The 20,190-nt window shown below is 54.6% G+C and overlaps 1 protein-coding gene across 4 annotated transcripts; it reads right to left on the minus strand.

Annotated features, from left to right (window-relative positions):
* Positions 1-5,145: 5,145 nt before the first annotated feature.
* Positions 5,146-20,187, minus strand: ARMC6 (armadillo repeat containing 6). Of its 4 annotated transcripts, none has more exons than XM_043910866.1 (8): positions 20,049-20,187; positions 14,901-15,070; positions 13,529-13,611; positions 10,473-11,046; positions 8,601-8,746; positions 7,480-7,611; positions 7,001-7,138; positions 5,146-5,924 (listed from the first exon to the last, which is right to left on the minus strand). In XM_043910866.1, exons 2-8 carry the CDS (start codon positions 15,019-15,021, stop codon positions 5,712-5,714), a joined length of 1,407 nt encoding a protein of 468 aa, XP_043766801.1. In that variant the 5' UTR covers positions 15,022-15,070; positions 20,049-20,187; the 3' UTR covers positions 5,146-5,711. The 4 variants fall into 4 exon arrangements, with proteins under 4 accessions (XP_043766801.1, XP_043766800.1, XP_043766802.1 ...); XM_043910865.1 differs by lacking the exon at positions 20,049-20,187 and adding an exon at positions 19,555-19,990; XM_043910867.1 differs by lacking the exon at positions 20,049-20,187 and adding an exon at positions 15,147-15,330.
* Between the last annotated feature and the right edge of the window lie 3 nt (positions 20,188-20,190).

A 20,190-nucleotide genomic window follows, 5' to 3' on the forward strand; every position in this document is an offset into this window, starting at 1 on the left:
CAATCACTGAGGGGTGGAGGCGGGACTATTGGGAGAGGCAGTGGGGCCCCCGGGTGGTCCAGCTGGGTGAGAGGCGCCGGGAGGCAAGGGCCCGGAGGCGGGAGCAGATTGGAGCCGCGGAAGAAGACGGGCAGCCCTGATGGCCAATGGCTGGGGATCAAGGGCGGGGCTCCGAAGAAACTTGCGCGACTGGCGCTGGAGGAACTGAGGGCGTAGCCCGGAGCGTGACGGAGATTGGCTTAGAAGCAAAGACTGGCAAGGCCTGCGGCCAGTCCTAGGGGTCGTCGGCCGTGCGCCCTGGACTAGACTTGGAGCAAAGGAAAGTGCAGAATTTGGCCCTGAACGCGGTGGCCGGAGGTGGCCTCGAGCGTTCCTTGAGGCTGTGGCGAAGTCAGACCCTCTGGCCACCCAGTGCAGAAGCAAGACCTCCAACTTAGGCCGTGAACTTGGCCATCACGGCCGAAGGACTCGTGAATAATTCAATTCCTTACTACCCACTATTCCGCTGCGGATGATACAGAGACGACAGAGACTCGATGGAGGTCACTCAGCTGCAGCGCAGGGCAGTGCGAAGACGTGGAAATAGGTGGAATCCTACTTATGCGTTTTATGATTTTCTGAAAATGTTCTTCCAGGGATCAAATGACATCCGGGCCATCGCCCTGCTAAGCCTTTGGTGAATAAACCGAATCCTAGGACCACAAGCTCATGAGGTCAAAGCGACCGTTGGCTCCATCGTACAGAAACCAGAGCACAGACAGGTCAAGCTCCTTGCCCCTGGTCACACAGCACTTCAGCAGGCTCCAAGTAGCCTACTTTTTGGAAAAGGGGTGGTGAAGACCCCACCTGCCCATGCAGGAGATATAAGAGTTGTGGGTTCTATCCCTGGGTCAGGAAGGTCCCCTGGAGGAGGGCATGGGAATCCACTCCAGTATTCTTACTTGGATAATCCCATGGGCAGCGGAGCCTGGCGGGCTATAGTCCATAGGGTCGCAAAGAGTCTGACACGACTGAAATGACAGAATGCTCGCAAGGCAGCGTCAGAGCTCAGCCACTGCGGGCCTGAGTGACCAGCCACTGGCTGACGACACAACCTTGAGTAAGGCCCTCAGATTCCTCATGGGACAAAGATTCCTACACCTTGACCTTTCCTCTCTGGGGCTGCTCCTCTGAGAACTTATATTCCAGCCCTCCCCTTGACCTTCAAGTGAAAGCCTTTGCCCCCTCTGCAGGTTACATCTGGCCTGTGAGTCCCAGCTTTTCTATGAGGTGAGGGGTCATGGGATTCTTTGCAGATAGGGAAGCAGCTGCTGTCCAATGCCAGGCTGTGTCATTGGCACCTCTCCTGAACCCACCCCGTTCTCTGACTCACCAAGTGCCAGGGCAGAGACGATTACAAATGTTCCAGATACTGGCTCTTATTTCCTATAGGTGTGGGCTGGGGTTGGTGGAGATCAAGTTCAGAGTCAGGGAAGCCTGGGAGAGAACAAGGTTGAGCTAGGCTGTGAAAATGGCTCACATTTCAGGGCTGCGCAAACCCCCTGCTAAGTGCATAATCCGTAACTTCTCAAAGGGCCTCTGTAAAGAAACAGTGGGGGGCTCACAGGGGCGAGCCACTAGCCTGGGCCTACCATCTGACTCCTGATATTCCCAGCATATTCCCACCTGAGCCTCTTCTCAGGCATCTCCCAATTGTGGTTTGCTTCCCCTGCAACTTCCAGGCCCTGGGCTAGATTTTGTCCTCTGCAGAAGAGGAGGAAGCGGCATGCTGAACATCTGCTGGGTGTTGGGTCTTTCCTGAGCCAGACATTTCTCAAACACCATCTCATGACCTGACTTCCAGATGCGGGTGATGATGCCCATTTTGCAGATGGGAAAACTGAGCTTTGTGCAACAAGTATTTCTTGCTGGGAGGGCCCGAGGCTGGGTTTGAACCCCTGCTTTTCTTGACTTGCTAGCCACAGGACCTTCCGCAAGTGCCTCAAATTCCCTTGCCTCAGTTTCTTCAACTAGCTCCTAGGGTTGATGGGAATGTTAATAAAATGAATGGAAGCAAACCATAACATGCTGGCCACAGCAAGTGTTTGCCGAATGTTGGCTGGATAAACTGTTCTTTTCAGGGTCTCTGTTTCCCTCTCTGTAAATAGCACCTGATGGAATGTAGACATAGACTGACTATGGGTATGGTTTGCCATGCAAAGAGGGAGATATTTGTACTGGAGAAGTCCCCGGCTGCAGCACCCACCTGCTAGGTCCTGTGAGGGCGGCAGCAAGCTCCTGGAAAGTCCCACAGCACCCCCAACTGGGGCAAGGGTCAGGCAGTGGCCCTGGAGGTGCTCACTGGGCTCTGGCTTCTGTTTGCTCATCAGCAAGCTGGCACTGGCCCATCTCTCAACAATGGCAGACAGTGCCTCTCAGCATCAGCAATAGACACCCCCCACCACAGGCACCTTGGCTGTACCTAGCCAGGGTGCCCAGGGGACCCAGCTCTTCCCTGTCTGCTTGGCTTCCCCTGGGCAGGACACCGACTCTCTGCACCTCCAGTTCTCTCTGTGTCTTGGGAATCCCAGGAATCATCTGACATGACGGCCATGAGCCAGGCCTGGGCACGGTGACAAGGGCTTAATCAACCAAGGCTAGAGAGCCGTTTGCCCAAGGTCAGGTTAGCAACACTGGCAGTAGCAGAGGGGCATGCAGGCAGGCTGAACTGGGCTCCCAGCCCATCCTGGCCCCTCGAGAGCCGGTGAGTCTGCTTCTCATCTGGAGAATGGGCTTCCCAGGCCCTGCCTCTCAAAGATGTTCACAGTGAGAGAGCAACATTGTTCCTTCCCCAGGACCCCAGGCCCTTCCCTGGTTGGAGGGACACATCCTTGCCATCTTGGACACCACAGAGATGACAGTCAGGACTGACTGGTTTCAAGGCAGCCTCACTCAGTGTCCCAGAGGCTCAGAGAGGTCAGGCCCCTCCTCTAAAAGCACACAGCAGTAGAAGAAGAACTGTATGTGGCGGCCCCTCCCTTATAGCAGCTCCCCCCTCAGCCCACACTTCTGTCATTAAGGAGGACAGGAGATAAGCGCTCTTTAGAAGAGTGCTGTGTGCCGGACACCCAGAGCCAGGCCATGCTGGGGGCTGCGGTCCTGTGCAGGGACACATTTAAGCCCATTTCCAGGTGAGGCAGCAGAGGGTCACCTGAGGGGGCAAAGGAGAGACTGGAATGTGGGCCTGGTGGACCTCAGTGAAATGTGGGCTCTTCAGTTGGAGGCGGGGTTCCACCAGCCTGGGGATGTCCCAACAGGCCCTGACCCACACCCACGAAGGCACGCTCAGGCAAGGTGGGGAGGATTGATAGGCAGGAGCCACCCCTCTCGAAGAAGGCTGCAGCTGTGGGAAAGCTGGCCAGGATTCCAGGGGAGGGGACTAGGGTGGGAAGGTCAGAGGCCTTCCCTCCAACCACGCTGCGTATCTGTTCATTTACTCAGGGGTACATTTGAAAACACTGGTGGGAAGCTGGCGCAGAGCTGGGAGACAGAAGCCTGCTCATGGGCAGTGGGCTGGGGCGGGGAAGACAAAGGAGGAAGGAACATGAGTGGGGTGACCTCAGATGGGGGCAGAGGTCAGGGACACAGCACAGTGGTCACGGGGCGCCAGGGCAAGGAGGCAATAGGCAATTTCCCTGAGAAGGCAATGGGTGAGCTGGAACCTAGTGCCAGGAAGGAGCCAGCCAAGGGGAGGGCTGGGGAAGGATGATCCATGCAAGGCATGACATGTGCAAAGGCCCTGAGGTGGGGAGGCTGGGGTGACCGGAACTGTGATTACAGGGCAACATGGGGAAGATGCGGGTAGGAGGTGGGCAGGGCCTGGAGGACAGTCTGGTTTCATGTGGAGGGCAAAGGGGAGCTACAGGGAGACTCAGAGCAGAGCTGAGGCAGGAGTTACAGGGCTGGCACCTCAGGCTTGCCCGAAATGGACAAATAGTACCCACCACCCATGAGACAGATGGAGGAACAGGAGGCTCACGGGGCCTCCAAGGACACAAGACTGATCCAAGGTCTCATGGTTGGTAGCCTGGAGCGGGTATGGATTATCCCACCCACTGGCTGAGTCCCCAGTGAGCGAAGACAGGCCCGGGGGCCTGGGGCAGAGGTTCTCATCAGCCCACGGAGCTGGCAGGGCCCTCCCCATCTGGAGGGGAGGTGGGACCCAGATGACGCTCCTCCCACAACTCTTCCCCGGGCCAATTTCCACCTGGACCAGGAGCCTCCCGGGAAAGGGCTTGCACTGACTTCAAGGACTGAATTCAGACCTTTTTCAGCCTAGAGGTGGTGAATGACAAGCAGGGTGGGGGGAACTCAGAGGGCTGAAAGGGGTCCTGCCCTGTGGGCTCGAGCTGGCGGGCCTGACGCCAGGAGGCCACCGGGGGCCTGGGGCGGCCCTGACCTGCCTGGAACACGGGGGCTGCCAGGAGCAGCCAGGTGACCACGCCATGGGCCTGAGGGTGAATAAGGAGGAGAGCTAGGGTCTGCCAGGCACCGCTGCCGGGCGACACCTTCAAGACACTTGCAGAGGGTGGGCAATGGGGGCAGCAACAGGGCTGCCCACCTTACGGACGGGGAAATGGGTGCTCAGAGAGGGAGAGCTGGCTGCCCCGGCCGGCCGGCCACCCGGCACCTCGACACAGTCAGGGGGGAGAGCGCAGGACACTTCTGGGGTGACTCGGCCGCTGAAGAGAGATGACCGGGTATCTCCCATGCGCCCAGCTCTGCGCCACCGCCCTCTGGAGGGGGCTCTAGCCCCTCCCCTCTCCCCATTTTATGGAGGAGAAAGTCAAGGCCCAGAGAGGTGGTGTCACTCGCCCAATGCCACAGAGCAGAGTGGGGGCCAGACACTGAGTGCTCCAGAGCCCCCAGGGCAATGTACCCTCAGACACAGCGATGCTGGCACCCGCGGATCCCAAGTCTGATGACGACCCCAGCACCCACCCCTCTGAGAGTGACAGCAAATCATATATCCCAGGCTGTTCTCAAAACCCTTTGCTTTCCTCAGTGAACCCATGACCTCCCCAAATGCGCACCCCTCTCCCCTGTCCCTTGAGGCCACTGGCTGCAGCCCCCACTCCCCGTGGTGCTATGGAAGAGACCCCTCCATTGGTCAGCCAACAGTCTTTTATTACCAGGCTCCACTGGCTGGCCTGGGACACCTGGAGACCAAGGAGCCTTGGTAGGGACCTCTGCTCAGCACAGCAAGGCACCTGGGCTCCAACTTACAGGTGAAAGAAGCAGGAGCAGGGATGAGAATGGACTTGCAGGCACAGAAGCGGGGTCCTTGCCCTGCTTTGAGATCGGTCAGTGTGGTTTCCAGATTTCAGGCAGACTTCCAGCAGGAAGCAGCACTGAGGGGGCACTTCTATCAGCAAAGGGCGGTGGGGTGGGGGTGGGTGACAGGGCGGACGAAGCCGATGCTCTTAGCCGGTGGCCGAGCGGAAGAGCATGCAGAGGGGCTGGGACCCGAGGGCCACTTTCTGCCGTGCAGGTGCCTCACTAAGACTCCCTGCCCACTCCCTGGCCTCTGCCTGGTACCGGTTGGAAAGGTACTCTTCTGGACGGGGGAGGCAGCTGGGGGCAGACTGGCAGGGCACGGAGTGCTGGCCTGCCCCCAGGTGGTTCCCGAGTCACACGACTCACCCAGAGTCACAGCGCGCATGGGCCTGCGGTCACGGTGCCAGGTCGCCCTTCTGGCCAGTCCACAGCTCTCGGAGCTCGACGTGGCAGCCCAGGTCCCGCAGGGCGGCCTTGGCCACGTCCTCACAGTCGTGGTGGGTGGCTCGGGCTCGCGAGATGAGGGCCTCGGCCCCCAGGTCCAGGATGGGCTGTGAGAAGGCTTGGCTGCGTGCCACCAGGTTTCGGATCAGCATGCAGGCCTGTTTCTGGAAGGGAAAGCAGGTCAGTGGCTGTGAGTCAGGAGGTGGGGCCCGGGGGTGGGGTCCAATGTGACCTTGGGGTCATCATAACACAACATGACTGCAGGCAACATGCGGTAGGTGCCTATGCTATGACTCATCAAGCTAGGCCCATGCCTCCACTTCAGCCTCTTGGCACTCTGGCTGGGCTGATCCCCCCAGCTCCCAGGTGAGGAATCTGAAGCTCAGGGTGGCTGAGTGTTGGGCAGCGGGGGCTGACTCCTCAGGTGTGGGACTCAAAGTCTCTGAGCAATGTCCTTGGATGCTGGCAAGAGCCCGGCCGGGGGAGGAGGGCAGAGACACAGAGGGAAGAGCAGGGCTGTGCCCAGGGTCCATCAGTCAAGTACACTGTTGACTCATTCAGTTAGCATCTGGGCCCTCTGCCTCTGCCAGGCAGGAGTGCTGAAAAATACCCCAAAATGGGAGAGCCGGGGAGAAGCAGGTGAAATGAGGGCCTGCCTGGTCAGGGTGGTCAGGAGTGGACAAGGTGATGGGCCAGCCGAGGGCACAGCATCCTAAAGGAGGGAGCCAAGGCCCGCCGTGGGCCTGAGCCTGGTGCGTCTCCAGACCAACCAGGAGGTCCCTGAGTCAGGATGGTAGGGAAGGTGGGAGCGGGAGGAGGGTGCATTTCTGACAAAGCTGTGCATGGCCCTGTCTATGCTTCAGCTTGACTGACCTCCAAAGCAGCAGCCTAAGGCAGGGCCGGGAACCTTCCATGATCCCAGCAGAGCCCCATCTGCGGGTCCAGCCAACTCCTCCCCCCCACCATATCCCTCTAAAGAGACTGTTAGGAAAAGGAAAGATCAAATGCAAGAAGAGCAACGGAACAGGAGAGAGGACAACAGAGGGCAGAGTTCAGCACGTTTCTGGACACTGGGGGCTGAGCAGGAAGGAAACCCTGGAGGCTTGGGTCACGGTGGTAATGGGGCAGGTCAAAGAGGACCTGCACCCTCTGCTCTGCCCACCCCTGGGACCTGCTGGCTGGCCTCTCACCCCACCTGCCCACCAGCCTCCCATCCTCTCCGCCTGCCGCCCACGCCTACTTGGACGCCAGCCTCCTGAGGGTGGGCCTCCATGGCCTGCAGCGCGGCCTGGGCCCCGCCGGCCTCCACGATGACGCGGCTATTCGCTGGCTTGCGCAGGGCCAGGACGCACAGGGCCGCGCAGCTCTGCTCACACACCTGCGGGTGGGTCAGGGGGCGGCTGAGACGAGGCGGACGGACCCCCCACCAGCTCCTCCCGCTCCTCTGTGACCTCATTGCGGCCGACCACTGTCTGCCTACGTGTCTACCGACCAGCAGGAACAGAAGCGATACCGGGATGTGTCAACCAAGCTCTTAGGGGTGACAGTCTCGCCCCACCCTGGCCCTCACTCACCCTGCCTGCAGCCTCTGGCTTGCTGGCCTCCGAGGCCTGGCCTGGCTCCCAGAGATGGGAAAGACCATCACGTGGATACAGGTGCTGATCTGGCTTTCCAGCCTTGTGGCCCTGCCTGGTGTGCCCCCCGCCCTGGGGTGGGTACCTGGGGACTGGCCAGGTGCCGGGTCATGGCGGCCACAATGGACTCGGTCCCGCCGGCGCGGACGATGGCATCCTTCACATCATCATTGCCTGCGATGGCCCTCAGAGCACTCAGCACCTGCTTCACCAGCTCCTGGACAGACAGCAATGCACAGGTTACCCCTGGCAGCACCCGGGCATCAGGTGCTGGGTTGCTGGGTGGTGGGAGGGGGTTCTTGAGGGAGGGTGTGGGGCTATTTCAATGTTTGCTGTCTGAACACACACGGGACCACTCTGGGGCACGCAGGCGGCATGGAACAGCAAGGCTATCTATCACTCGCTGTATAGAGAAGGCAGGGGAGGCTTGGGGAGGTGGGCCCTGTGGTTCTGGCCACCTGAGTCTAGAACAGGCATTTGGATGACTTTGATCACCCCCTTGACCCCTCCCCAACCCCCGCCAAACACACAGAGGGGCGTGTGGCTCAGGTCAGCACCCAGAGCACGGGTGGCCTCGCTCAAGCATCACATACTTCAGCTGCCCCCACCACACCCACTCTGCTTCTCTCCTGATTGAAAATACAAAGGTGCTAAAGGACGGTGGGGGGGGTGGTCTGTTTTCCCCCTAAGCTTTAGTTCCTTCCCACAGGTCGTGACAAGCGAAAACCAAACTTTGATTCTGGGCTCTGCAGACAAGGCCAGCATGTTCTGATGCAAGCCTGTCTGGCTGACCAGGGCCCAGAGGGGCAAGTTCACTGGGAGACCCAGAGCCTTTCCCAGACATCGAGAAAAATGACAGACTGAAATTCAGGCGAGGGACTTCCCTGGTGGTCCACTGGTTAAGAATCCACCTGCCGATGCAGGGGTGCCCCCTGGCCAGGGGTTTGATCCCTGGCCTGGAAAGATTTCACAGGCTGAGGAGCAACTACACCCGTGGACCACAGCTCCCGAGCCATGTGCCCCGATCCTGTGTTCTGCAGCAGAGAAGCCCCCACGGAGAAGCCCATGAGCTGCAGCTGGAGTAACCCCTGCTCACTGCGGCAACCAGAGAAAGCCTGGGCACAGCAGTGAAAACACAGCAGCCGAGAATAAGGAAGGGAAACTCAGGCAAGGGGCTTCACACCCTGAGACACTGTGGACGCCCACCTGGTGGTCACTGCAGTCAGTCAGCAGGGCCACCAGGACGCTGAGGCCCCCAAGGTCGACGACCTCCTGGCAGAACTCGTTGCGGACAGCCAGGCGGGACAGGGTGCTGCAGAGCTCACTCAGGATGCTGGGATTGTCGGGGAACACTGCAGAGGGGGGAGAGGGAACCCAGGGTGAGGAGTGGAGAACCAGTCCTGGCTCTGAGCCGGCACTCCTGGTGGGAATCCCGAATCCCGCTCCACCAGGGCAGCCTGGCCCTCTGCCTGGCTGGGTGGCTGCCTGCCTGGTGGGGTGGAGGGATCAGGCAGGGGAGAAGGAGGACCACTGGGGACTGCCCAGGCCTGCGGTGCCCCCTGCTGGCTGTTGGGGAAGACACGGGAATGTGCCTTCCCCTCCACTGTGCCCCAGATAAATTCCAGAACAACTGATGATCTCAACTAAAAAAAGAAAAACCATAATAGTGCTATAATAAAACATCCGAGACTATTTTTATGATCTTGGGTTGGGAATGACCTTTCTAAGTGCAACAGGACACCTAGAAACTGCAGAAGGACATATGGATAGAGTTGACCCAGGCAAAAATTAAACACAGATGCTGTAGACAAAGTTCAGAGGCACCAGGGAGGAGAGGCCTGACTGAGGATGATGGTGGGGAGGGAGGTTAGGGAGTTGCCGGTGGGGGGGGGGGGGTGGGGGGTGGGCACAAAGGGCCATAATGACACCGAGCTCAGTGACGGTCAGTGTATACGGCCCCCTGGCCGGGCCACAGCCCCCAGGGACTCCATGAACTGTAACCTGGGTGTGCTGTGGAGATACTCTGGAGATGTGGTGACATCATGACCAGCTGACTTTTAAGTATAGCAGATGACCCTTGATGGCCTGGGTGGGCCTTGTCCAATTAGTCGAGGGCCTTAAGAGAGAACCTGAGGTCTCCCTCAAGAGGAAGCAGCTTGCCAATGGACTATAGTGTTGGCTCCTGCCCAAGCCTCAGCCTGCTACGTAAGTCTGAAAGCACTACAGCCACATGAGCCGATTTCTTGCAACAAATCTTCCTGTGTATTTATGTATACATGTATGCCAAAACACACACACGTGCCCCCTACTGGTTCTGTCTCTCTGGAGCACTCTCACTGATATGAACTCCTGTAAATAAACAAGGAAGATGTAACCCACCCCTCAGAAAAGCAGCTCAACTTTGCAGCCAGTCAGGCCCTGTTTTTCCCCCCTCTCTGGAGATGCAGAGGGGAGACTGGGGCAGGCCCCACTCCCCCACAGATAGAGCCAGAGTCGCACACACGGGCCTGGCAACAGAGTCAGAGCCACAGGGCAGGCTGCAAAGGGAAACTCACTCTTCTAGCACCTTCTGTGCGCAAGACCCCAGTCAGGCCTTTTCCAGGGGGTGCAGTGCCCAGGGGGCGGGAGTCTTGGTGCCCAACTGTCCGTGCTGTGACCTCCTGTGGCTGGCTCGTCGGGGTCACCTCGGAGTCAGGCACACGGACATGCTCGAGAACAGTGGCCAAGTATGAACCAAAGTGTAAACCCCACCTGGAGCAGCCCCGGGGAGTGCCAGCAACACATCCCCGCCTTTGGGAGACAGCACCCTTATTTCTCCCTTTGAGGAGCCCTCCCATTCCAGTCTCAGTCTGTGTTGCTGGGCAGAGTCAATCGCTTCCCTAAATGGTTCTACTGGTGAGCAAAGCATGTGGTCCAGGCCAACGATCGCTGGCTTGGAACTCTCCTGGAAAAACTAGGTGTAAGGACAGGGTCCTGCTAGGGCCGTTATGTAGGTGGGACTGAACTGGCGCCTGGGGCCAACCATGCTTGAAGCTGCCCTAAACCCTGACTCTTCACTCTTGCCACACCTACTCCTACCTTTGGCGGCCTCAATGAGCACCTTTAAGCCTCCATTCTCCTGCACGATCATCTTGGCGTGGTCATGGGCATGGCCGAAGGGCACACGGATGTCATCGTCAAAGGTCATGATACGTAGGGCCCAGCAGGCCTCCCGGACCACGTCGGCACAGTGGCTGTGCCGGGCGATGGCGCCCGTCAGCAGGGGCAGCACGCCTGCCTTCACCAGGCTCTGCCGGTTCTCCTCGTGCTTCAGGCAGGCGTGGCGCACGCAGCGGATCCCGGAGCAGGTCACGTGGGCCGAGTCAGCATTGTGGGCCAGCGTGGCCACGAGCAGCTGCAGGCCCTGGGTGTCCAGGAGGTCGGGCTGGCCATCAGTCAGGGCAGACAGGGCATTGAGGGCCTGGAGGAGGAGGCCCTGGTCACCCGCTGCGGCCAACTTCCAGGTCTCCAGGAGGATGGAGTAGGCCCCCTTCTCGGCTGCCAGAAAGCGGCAGGCCTTCTGCTGCCTGCACTGCTCGCAAAAGCGGGCAAGCTGTGCGGACGCCTCCTGCGGGTGAGAGCGGGCCACAGATTCCCGCAGGTCATCCAGGGCCTAGGGGACATGGGAGAAATGTCAGGGTCAGCTCAGTCCGAAGAAGGTCACAGTGACAGTGCTGGGCCCCGCTGGGATCCCTCTGCCTGGGATCTGGGCCTCGGTGGAAGTCCTGTGGGGCCAGTTCCAGCTGGGGCCGCTTCCACACCTGTGCTTTTAGGTGCATTGACTGGGCTTGAGAGGCCACAGAGACAGAGAGACAGAGGCCTTGCTATCTCAGTGTCCCTGACAAGGAGCCACACACACAGAAGTGCAGACAAGAAACATTCTAGCCCTGGGCACCAGTGCATGAAGTCCCCAAGTGAGACCATCCAGAAGGACCATCCAGTTGAGATTAGTCAACCCAGCAAAATCACCAGAAACAATAAAATGGCCATTGTTTGGGGCTGTTTGTTAGGCAGCCGTAACTAACAGACACACCCACCAACGGCCAGCTCTCTAAGGAAGGTGAAAGCCACCTCCACCAGTTCTGCCCGTATCATATGCCTCGTTGGTCTCTCTCCTTCACTCCACAAGTATTTACTGAGCAACTGCCCAATGAAACCACAGTGTACATGTGGTTGGTTTACCCATGCTCAACTCGAAGCCCTTGGGGGGAAAAATTATAATGAGAGACAACAATCTGAATGGGACAGACAAGTCTAGTGGCCACTCAGTGCCATGACTTTGGGGCTCGTCTCAGCCTGAGCCCAAGATGAACCTGCGCATCTGGAGCTTATGACATTACTGCATCCAGCCCTAAGGAGAGTGGGTCTAGAGATACCACCAGCCCAGAGGGCTTAGATTTGGCCTCAACTGCCATGACAGTCAACAACGCCTGTCAGCCAACCCTTGCTGAGCTCAAATTTGTGGACTTAACTACGCATATGTTATGATGAAACTGAATATTAAGAAATTAGTTAAAACCAGAATGTGCGACTTGAATAAACACTTCTTCAAAGATACACATACAAATGGCCACTAAGCACATGAAAAGATGCTCAACATCACTAATCACTGCTGCTGCTAAGTCGCTTCAGTCGTGTCCGACTCTGTGCGACCCCACAGACAGCAGCCCACCAGGCTCCTCTGTCCCTGGGATTCTCCAGGCAAGAATATTGGAGTGGGTTGCCATTTCCTTCTCCCACTAATCACTAGGGAAATGCAATCAAAACCAGAATGAGACACCATCACACCTGTGAAGGTGGCTACTGTTAAAACAAAGAAACAGAAACTAACAAGTGTTAGCAAGGATGTGGCAAAAAGTGGAACCCTGTGTACTGTTGGTGGGAATACAAAATGGTGCAGTTGCTGTGGAAAGCAAGTTCAGTGGTTCCTCAAAAACTTAAACCAAGAGATCGAGCAATTCCAGATACACACCCCAAAGAACTGAAAACAAGCTCAAAAATACGTTGGCACACCCATGTTCACAGCAGCATTATTTACAACAGCCAAAAGGCAGGAGCAACCCAAATGTCCATCAGCGAGTGAATAAACAAATGTGGTGTTTCCATAAATGGAATATCATTCAGCCATAAAAAGCAAAGAAATTCTGACAAGTAGTACAACACTTGTACCTTGAGGACATCAAGCTAAGTGAAATAAACCAGTCACAAAAGGACGAATACTGTGTAATCTCCCTTAGGTTCTCATCCAGGGCTGTCTCCTCCAGCTTCTCTTTTTATTACTACTTTCTTTTGCAGCTAGGTGAGTCACTTTTTCTCTTTGGATCTCAATTTTCCCATCTGTTAAATGGGGATGATAACCCCACCCTTGCAGGTATCTTTGGGTTAATAACAGATGGCACAAAGCAAGTGCCTGGCATAGAACTGAATTCACAGATGGTTCTCAGAACTTTCTGCTGCTTTACCACCAGCTTACCAGTTTTCCTTAAGGAAAAGATTGAACCTCTGTGAGCTGTATTTTCCTTGTTTGGGTCGCAGTAGAGTGAGGGCAGGCTCTGGGTCTCTGTTCACCCATCAGAAAGCCAGGGATGACGTACTTACCGCACACAGGTCAGCTGAAGTGGGCGAGGAGGGGCTGTAATGTGCCAGTAAACAGTCGATGCTCAATAAGTGACAGTCTATGATTGCACTCTCTTTTCCTGGGATTCCTGTCCATTTCATTGAGCAAATTCAGAGCTTGGGAGGCCCAAGAGAGGTTCCTCCAGGGGGCCCTCCGCCCCCGGCTCCCAACACCAGGACAAACAGGAACACTGTCCGCCCCTTAGGCCCAGAGGGCTATCCATTCCCTGACCACTCTGTCAGCTCTAATCCCAGAATGCACACATGGGTGGGTGGGCAGAGCACGGGGGCCCCCAGGAGGCCCTCAGACATTGACTCAGGAAACCCTAGCTGCACACTCAGGCTTGCCTGTGCTTGCTGGGCTGGCTTGGACCTTCTGAGTCTGTGTCTGCCATCTGGGAACACGGAAAAAGGTGCTCCCGACAATGAGGTGACGCAGGATCATGCACGTGAGGCCCACGTGGGCCGCCCTCTCCTACCTGCAGGATGTCATGTATGGGATCCTGGGGTCCATCCGCAGAGACTTTTGGGGCCATCTTTACAATGTTGCTCAGATCAACCCCTGTGGGAGGGCGGGGGAGTCAGGAAACAGGAGACAGGCGTCAGCCCCGCGGGCCTGCTGGGGTCACACCTGGGGTCCCTGCAGCTGGGACCACCCCACTCTGGAGGCCTTCTGGGATCTGCCCAGCTCCCCACCCCACCCTCCCTGCCTGGGCAGGGCCCAGCAGCCATGCCTACATGGGGTGTGGGGTGTGGGGTCTCTGCACCTTGGCCCTGTCCAGCCAGCGGGGGCAGAGGGGTAGTGAGGATGCACGCCAGGGCTGCAGTGGGCGACAACTCTGCCTGGGGGGCTCAGAGGGGAGTGCAACCTGTGCTCTCCTCCCTGGGGGCTCCCACTGGTCTGCACCCTGGTCGCATCCCCACCCTTGCTGGCAGACCCAGAAGAAGCGCCCACTGTGCAGAACAGATCTAGGTACCCCTCCCAGTCCTGTCCAGTGTTTAGTCCCTATGCTATGCCTGGGGTGCTAGCTCCTGACCTGGAAGGTTGGATCCCCGGACTTCCTTGCCCTCTGGCGTCTGACTGGGTTTGGCCAATGGGAAGCCGGATCTGAGGTCAGAGGCAGGAGGAGTGGGAGGATAGGGTGTTCATTCCCAGGTTCCTGCCTCTGCCTCTGTCAGGTGACCCCCATGCTTTGCCATGGCCTGTCGTGGGAGAGGGGAGGTCCTGCTGTGGGGAGCACGGTCTCCCAACCCTGCCCACATGATTGCAAACAGCTCCCTCTTAACCATTCTCCACGGTCTGGCTTGGGCATGCTACCTGTTTTCAGAGGCTGGTGACCAATACCCCTTCTGCCTCCATGAGCTCACACTGGGGTGCAGGTGGGGCAGGGTGGCAGGTGGCCCTGTTTCTTTGGAGGGGGGTCAAGAAAAGTCTATTCAAGGAAGCGACCATTAAAATGAGACCCACCTGGAAAGACCCAGCCCTGCAGATGTCAGGGTGCGGTCCAGGCGAGTAGAAGGTAGGCACCAGCGGGGTGGGAGGGGGTGGCCGGCCTGCCTGGGGCACAGTGTAGAGAGGACGGCACCCAGGGCAGTCATGCCAAGAGGGATGTGCTCACGGCAGGACACCACTCTTTTACATATTAGGAGCCATGGATGGGACTTCCCTGGTGGTCCAGTGGTTAAGACTCCATGCTTTAGCTGCAGGGAGCCTAGGATTGATTCCTGGTCAGGGAATTAGAATCCCATGTGCCAAGTGGTGTGGCAACAACAACAGAAAGAGCCGCAGACTGAAGGCAGCTTTGGGGCAAAGAGCCGGACCGGCGTTGAGGTGGAGCTGCATCACCCTACCTTGCGATTCAAACTGCTCCGCGGCTTCTCTCACCGCCTCCTCCGGCCCCATCTCAAACTCCTGGATGTTCTCGCGAACAGCTGCGTCAAAGGTCTCCTGGGTGATGCGCTTGGAGGCCATCTTTATCTCCTCCACGTGGGGCCAAGGACACCCAATAGCTGCTCTCAAGCTGGAAAGGTAGAAGTTAGACTTGTTGAGGGTCAGAGGGCAGCTGAGAAGCTGGCCACCACCTAGAGAGCACCTACCAAGAGGCCAGAGCCTGTAACTGTCCTGGAAAAATTCTAACCACCTGAGTCACAGCAAAGGGTGATATCCCAACAGCCACAGACCGTCTAAAAGTACAGAAGAAGGCAGGTAGTTTAGTGTTTTATCTAAATAGGGCATGTTAAAATAATGCATGCCCTTATAGTAAAAGTTGCTATTGTTGTTTAGTTGCTGAGCTGTGTCTGACCTTTTTCAACCCTATGGACTGTAGCCCGCCAGGCTCCTCTGTGCATGGGATTCTCCAGGCAAGAATACTGGAGTGGGTTGCCATTTCCTTCTCCAGGGGATCTTCTGGGCCCAGGGGTCCAACCCCCATCTCCTGCATCAGCAGGTTGATGTTTTACTGCTGAGCCACCAGGGAAGCGCTAACAGTGAAAAGCAGCAGTAGTAAAATAAAGGTGAAATAATATCTTAATAATACATGTTGTGGAATTCCCCTGGGGGTCCAGTGGCTAGGACTCCGTACTCTCGGTGCAAGGGGCCCGGTTTTGATCCCTCATCAGGAAACTGGGTCCCACACGCTGCAACTCAGAGTTTGCATGCCACAACTAAAAAGCCCACTTGCCCCAATGAAGACCAAAGATTCCGCCACAGCTGAGACCTGGAGCAGCCAAATACATAAACAGTTAAAGAGTGATAATAATAGTATATGGTGTATGTTATGTGATTATATTATAATAACATTATAATATAAAGTTATACTACCCTGTTACACAGTTATGTACTTTATATATAATTATATAGTGAAATAACATTAACATAGCATACCATGGCACTAATACAATATAAATGAAATTAATAATGATGTTAAATAATTAAAATGAATAATATTAAATCATATTTATTACTTATTACTTTTTAAACTTTTAAATTACTTTTTATTATTTATTTATTACTACTAATAAAAAATAAATAAGTAAATTAGAAGCTAATAGAAATAGTTACCTGTAAGAGGAGGTAGAGAAAAGGGTGGTGAGAGCAGGACTAGAAGCTGGATTATTCTCTCCTAACGTACCTTGCTTTAGAGGGTTGAATTTGGAACTCAGGTAAATGATTTATGTGATTAAGAAAAGAAATATGCCAAAATAAAAATAAAAGCAATCCCTAAAAATTAACAGCAAAATGAAACCCATGCACCTAACGGTATGTCTCTGTGGATGAGATCATTTCAGGCAATTTTAAAGCACCGTGATATGACTGCATATTCTAACTGGGATCTATCTACCCTAAAGATGAAAGTGAAAGTCGCTAGTCATGTCTGACTCTTTGCAACCCCAAGAACCCACGGAATTCTCCAGGCCAGAATACTGGAGTGGGTAGCCTTTCCCTTTTCCAGAGGATCTTCCCAACCCAGGGATCGAACCCAGGTCTCCCGCATTGCAGGCAGATTCTTTACCAGCTGAGCCACAAAGGAAGCCCAAGAATACTGGAATGGGGAGCCTATCACTTCTCCAGCAGATCTTCCCAACTCAAAAGACAGAACTGCAAAAGAAAGTCTTCAACAGTTTTCAGTTTTCAGTAATCATGTTATTGGAAACCTCATTAGTAATGTTATTTGGAAATGATTACAGATATAGTAAATAAGTAATGATGTTTATATCATGAATAACCAGCATAAAAGAAAATAAGATTTTAACAAAAGCAGAGAAGTAAAAGCTCAGAACTCCTAAATTTGAACTGGAAATACGACATGAACTCATTTTCTCTTAAGCAAATAAAGAACCAATTTTCTATTAATATGAACTAAAAATGCCCGTAGAAAATAATACCACAGCAGCAGTGAACACCAACTGTGGTCTCTACCATTTCCCACCAAAGAAACCAGGGCTCTTGGAGACACAGTTGATTCCAGTTTTAGGCAGGAAACAGGCCAGAGGAGCCAAGAGCATCAGGTGAGACCAGAAAGCAAAGAAGCATTTAGAGACCACTGGGGTCACGTCAAAGGACTCAGGAGCCAACCCGCTGGGGCACCTGCTAGCTAAAGACGGGATAAGTGAGCATTAAAAAAAAAACAAAAAAACTACTGAGCCCACAAGCCACAACGAAGATCTCGTGTGCTGCAATGAAGACCCAAGGTGCCCAAATAAATAAACAAGCATTTAAAAAAATTTTTAAAAAGGACACTCTCTTATACATTCACAGCAAAACTGAAATTTAACACAAGAGATTTAACACTGACCACAATGCTATTTTCTAACATACAGTACACGATGGACTTTCTTGATTACTGTAATATGGTCTTTTAGAACAGTTTTGTTTTTTTCTGGTCCTGGGTCCATTCCAGAACCATGTGTCACAGAAAGCACAGCAGCTGTGTTAGGGAGATGAAGGCAAAGATGGCACTAGGCCAAGGGCACGGGAATGTGCAAGTGTGGGCCGCGGGGGAACGAGCCACTCAAGCCCTCGCTTGTCTCTGTGCAGGCAGCAGGGGATGTGACTGACTATTCCACCTGTGATTGTGCAGAAGCTCAGGGTCAGGTGGGGGAGGACAGGCTCCAGGGCAAGCAGGAGCAGTGGGGCTGTTGGTCAATTCCCATGTGTGACACAGGGACAAAGAAAGAATCTGCCTCACAGAATGTAGTGAAAATTCCACCCACCCATTTCAACAAAGCACTGAGAACTGGATTTGGCACAGAGCGCAATAAACATCACTTAGTTGTTCTTTTCCTCTTTTGCTTAAGAGGTGCTTCGGCCAGTTTCTTAGGGGGCAGGGGATTTTAGGGACTTAAACACCTTGCCTCTCTCCCTTGCAGATCTACCCCTCTTTATTTCCCAGAGCAGGGAGGCTGTTCAGCGGTTGCTAAGGATTTCTAAATCAAAGCTGGAGGAAAAGAATAAGGATTTTCCGTTTCAAGATGAGAGTTTCTCCAACCCGACAGTCTGTGTGCTGCAATGAAAGATCCCGAGTGACAGAGTGAAGATCTTGGTGCTGTAGCTAAGACCCGATGCAGCCAAATAAATAATTAAAAAAAAAAAGACACAAGAATTTCTCAGTGGGGAGCCTGCTCTGGTGGGGGGAAAGGGTCCTGACCAGCTCTGGGGCTGGGTGCTACTGGGGGGACTCTGCTTCTGGCTCTGCCACCACATGTTGCTTCCACCACCCTGGCCATGCTTCAGACCCAAGTGGGCCAATGACGAGAGGCCACTGGGTCACAGAAGTCATAAAGGGGAATGTCATTGTGCCTACTTTAAGGATGACGAATCTGAAGCTCAGAGAGGCAGCAAGAAATCTGGCCAAGACCCTGTTCTGTCTCATTAACACTTTCCCTCCACCTAGGTCCTTTGTGGAGCTTCCACTAGCTTGTCCAGGCTGCCTCCTCATGGGAGCCTTCCCTGGCTACTCAGACAGAGCCTGTGTACCCTCAGCTCTTCCCAACTCAGGAACCTCTCTCTGCCCAGCCCTGAGATCCCTGGGCTAGGGAGGTCAGTGTCTGGCTCTGGAACCACCATTTACGAGTCCTTCGAGGTCCCCTAGGTCCAGCACAGCCTGTGTGTTGGGCTGGGGGCAGTGATGAAAGTACAAGGCTGGAGCTCATGAGAAAGAGGTGCCTGGGAATGGTCATCTGGGAGTCACCTGGGGAACAGTCCAGGCCAGTAAAGGAGAGAAACAGCATTACCAGCCTTCACGCTGCATCCAAGGCAGGCTGGGCCCCGATATTCATTGCAGCACTATTTACAACAACGAGGACCTGGAAGCAACCTAGATGTCCATCGGCAGATGAATGGATAAGGAAGTTGTGGTACATACACACGATAGAATATTACTCAGCTCTAAAAAGGAAAGCATTTCAGTCAGTCCTAATGAAGTGGATGAATCTGGAGCCTATTATACAGAGTGAAGTGAAAAAAAGAAAGACAAATACTGTACATTAACGCATATATGTGGAATTTAGAAAGACGGTAATGATGATCCTACATGCAGGGCAGCAAAGGAGACACAGATGTAAAGAACAGACTTTTGGACTCCAGGAGGAGAGGGTGGGATGATTTGAGAGAACAGCATTGAAACACATATATTACTATATGCAAAATACATGAAAAGTGCAAGTTTGATGCATGAAGCAGGGCACCCAAAGCCAGTGCGCTGGGACAACCCAGAGGGATGGGGTGGGGAGGGAGGGGGGGTTCAGGATGGGGGACACATGTATACCTGTGGCTGATTCATGTTGATATATGGCAAAAACCATCAAAATATTGTAAAGTAATTATCCTCCAATTAAAATAAATAAAATTTTTTTTAAAAGGCATGCTAGGGAGAAAGGAGTTATCAAGGCTCCCAACTAACAGCACGCTTCCCTCTCTAAGCCACCGTTCTGCTTATCAAGAAAACGGTGCCCTGACAAACCAGGGGCCCTGAATGATTCATCCTCCTCCGCCTGCCACACTCACCTTGGTTCAGGTGGCATCACCTGCTTCCTCTCCACGAGGCAGCCAGAGGGTGAATGGAAAGCAGAGAGCATCTCACTTACTTATTTAAAACCCTGCAGTGGCTTCCCAGCCTTCTCTGAACAAAATCCAGTCTCCTTACCAACACTTGCCTTACCTAGACCTTCTCACCTGTGCCTACCCGAGGGACATCCTTCATAAAGCAGCCCCCGCTCTCCTACTCTCTCTTATTATTTTAACATTATCTCAACATGGAGTGAAATGTTCCTTGTATTTATTTGCTTTTACTGCCCTAGCCTCCTCCCCAATGAAATTTAATCTGCATGAGAGCTGGGGCTCGTTCTATTAAATACCCCCACTACCTAGGATGCGGCCAGGCATGCAGCAGGCACTCGGTACATACATAGGTGTGAGAGAATGAATAAATGAAAAGAAAACGACAGGCAGAAGAGTGGGCAATTTTGTCCACGGGCGGCTTCCGTAAGTCTATCATTTACCCAAAGCCAAGTCCTCGAAGGGCGCGCCCCCGTCACTAATCCGAGCCCGCGGCGTCCACTCCCGGCTCCTCGCGCGAGGGGGCTCGGCGGCCGCCGCTTCTCACCCGGTCTTCGGGGCCACGTGGGGAAAGGGTGGGGTTCG

This window comes from Cervus elaphus, chromosome 9, assembly GCF_910594005.1.
Source record: "Cervus elaphus chromosome 9, mCerEla1.1, whole genome shotgun sequence".
In the NCBI taxonomy this organism is placed as follows: domain Eukaryota; kingdom Metazoa; phylum Chordata; class Mammalia; order Artiodactyla; family Cervidae; genus Cervus; species Cervus elaphus.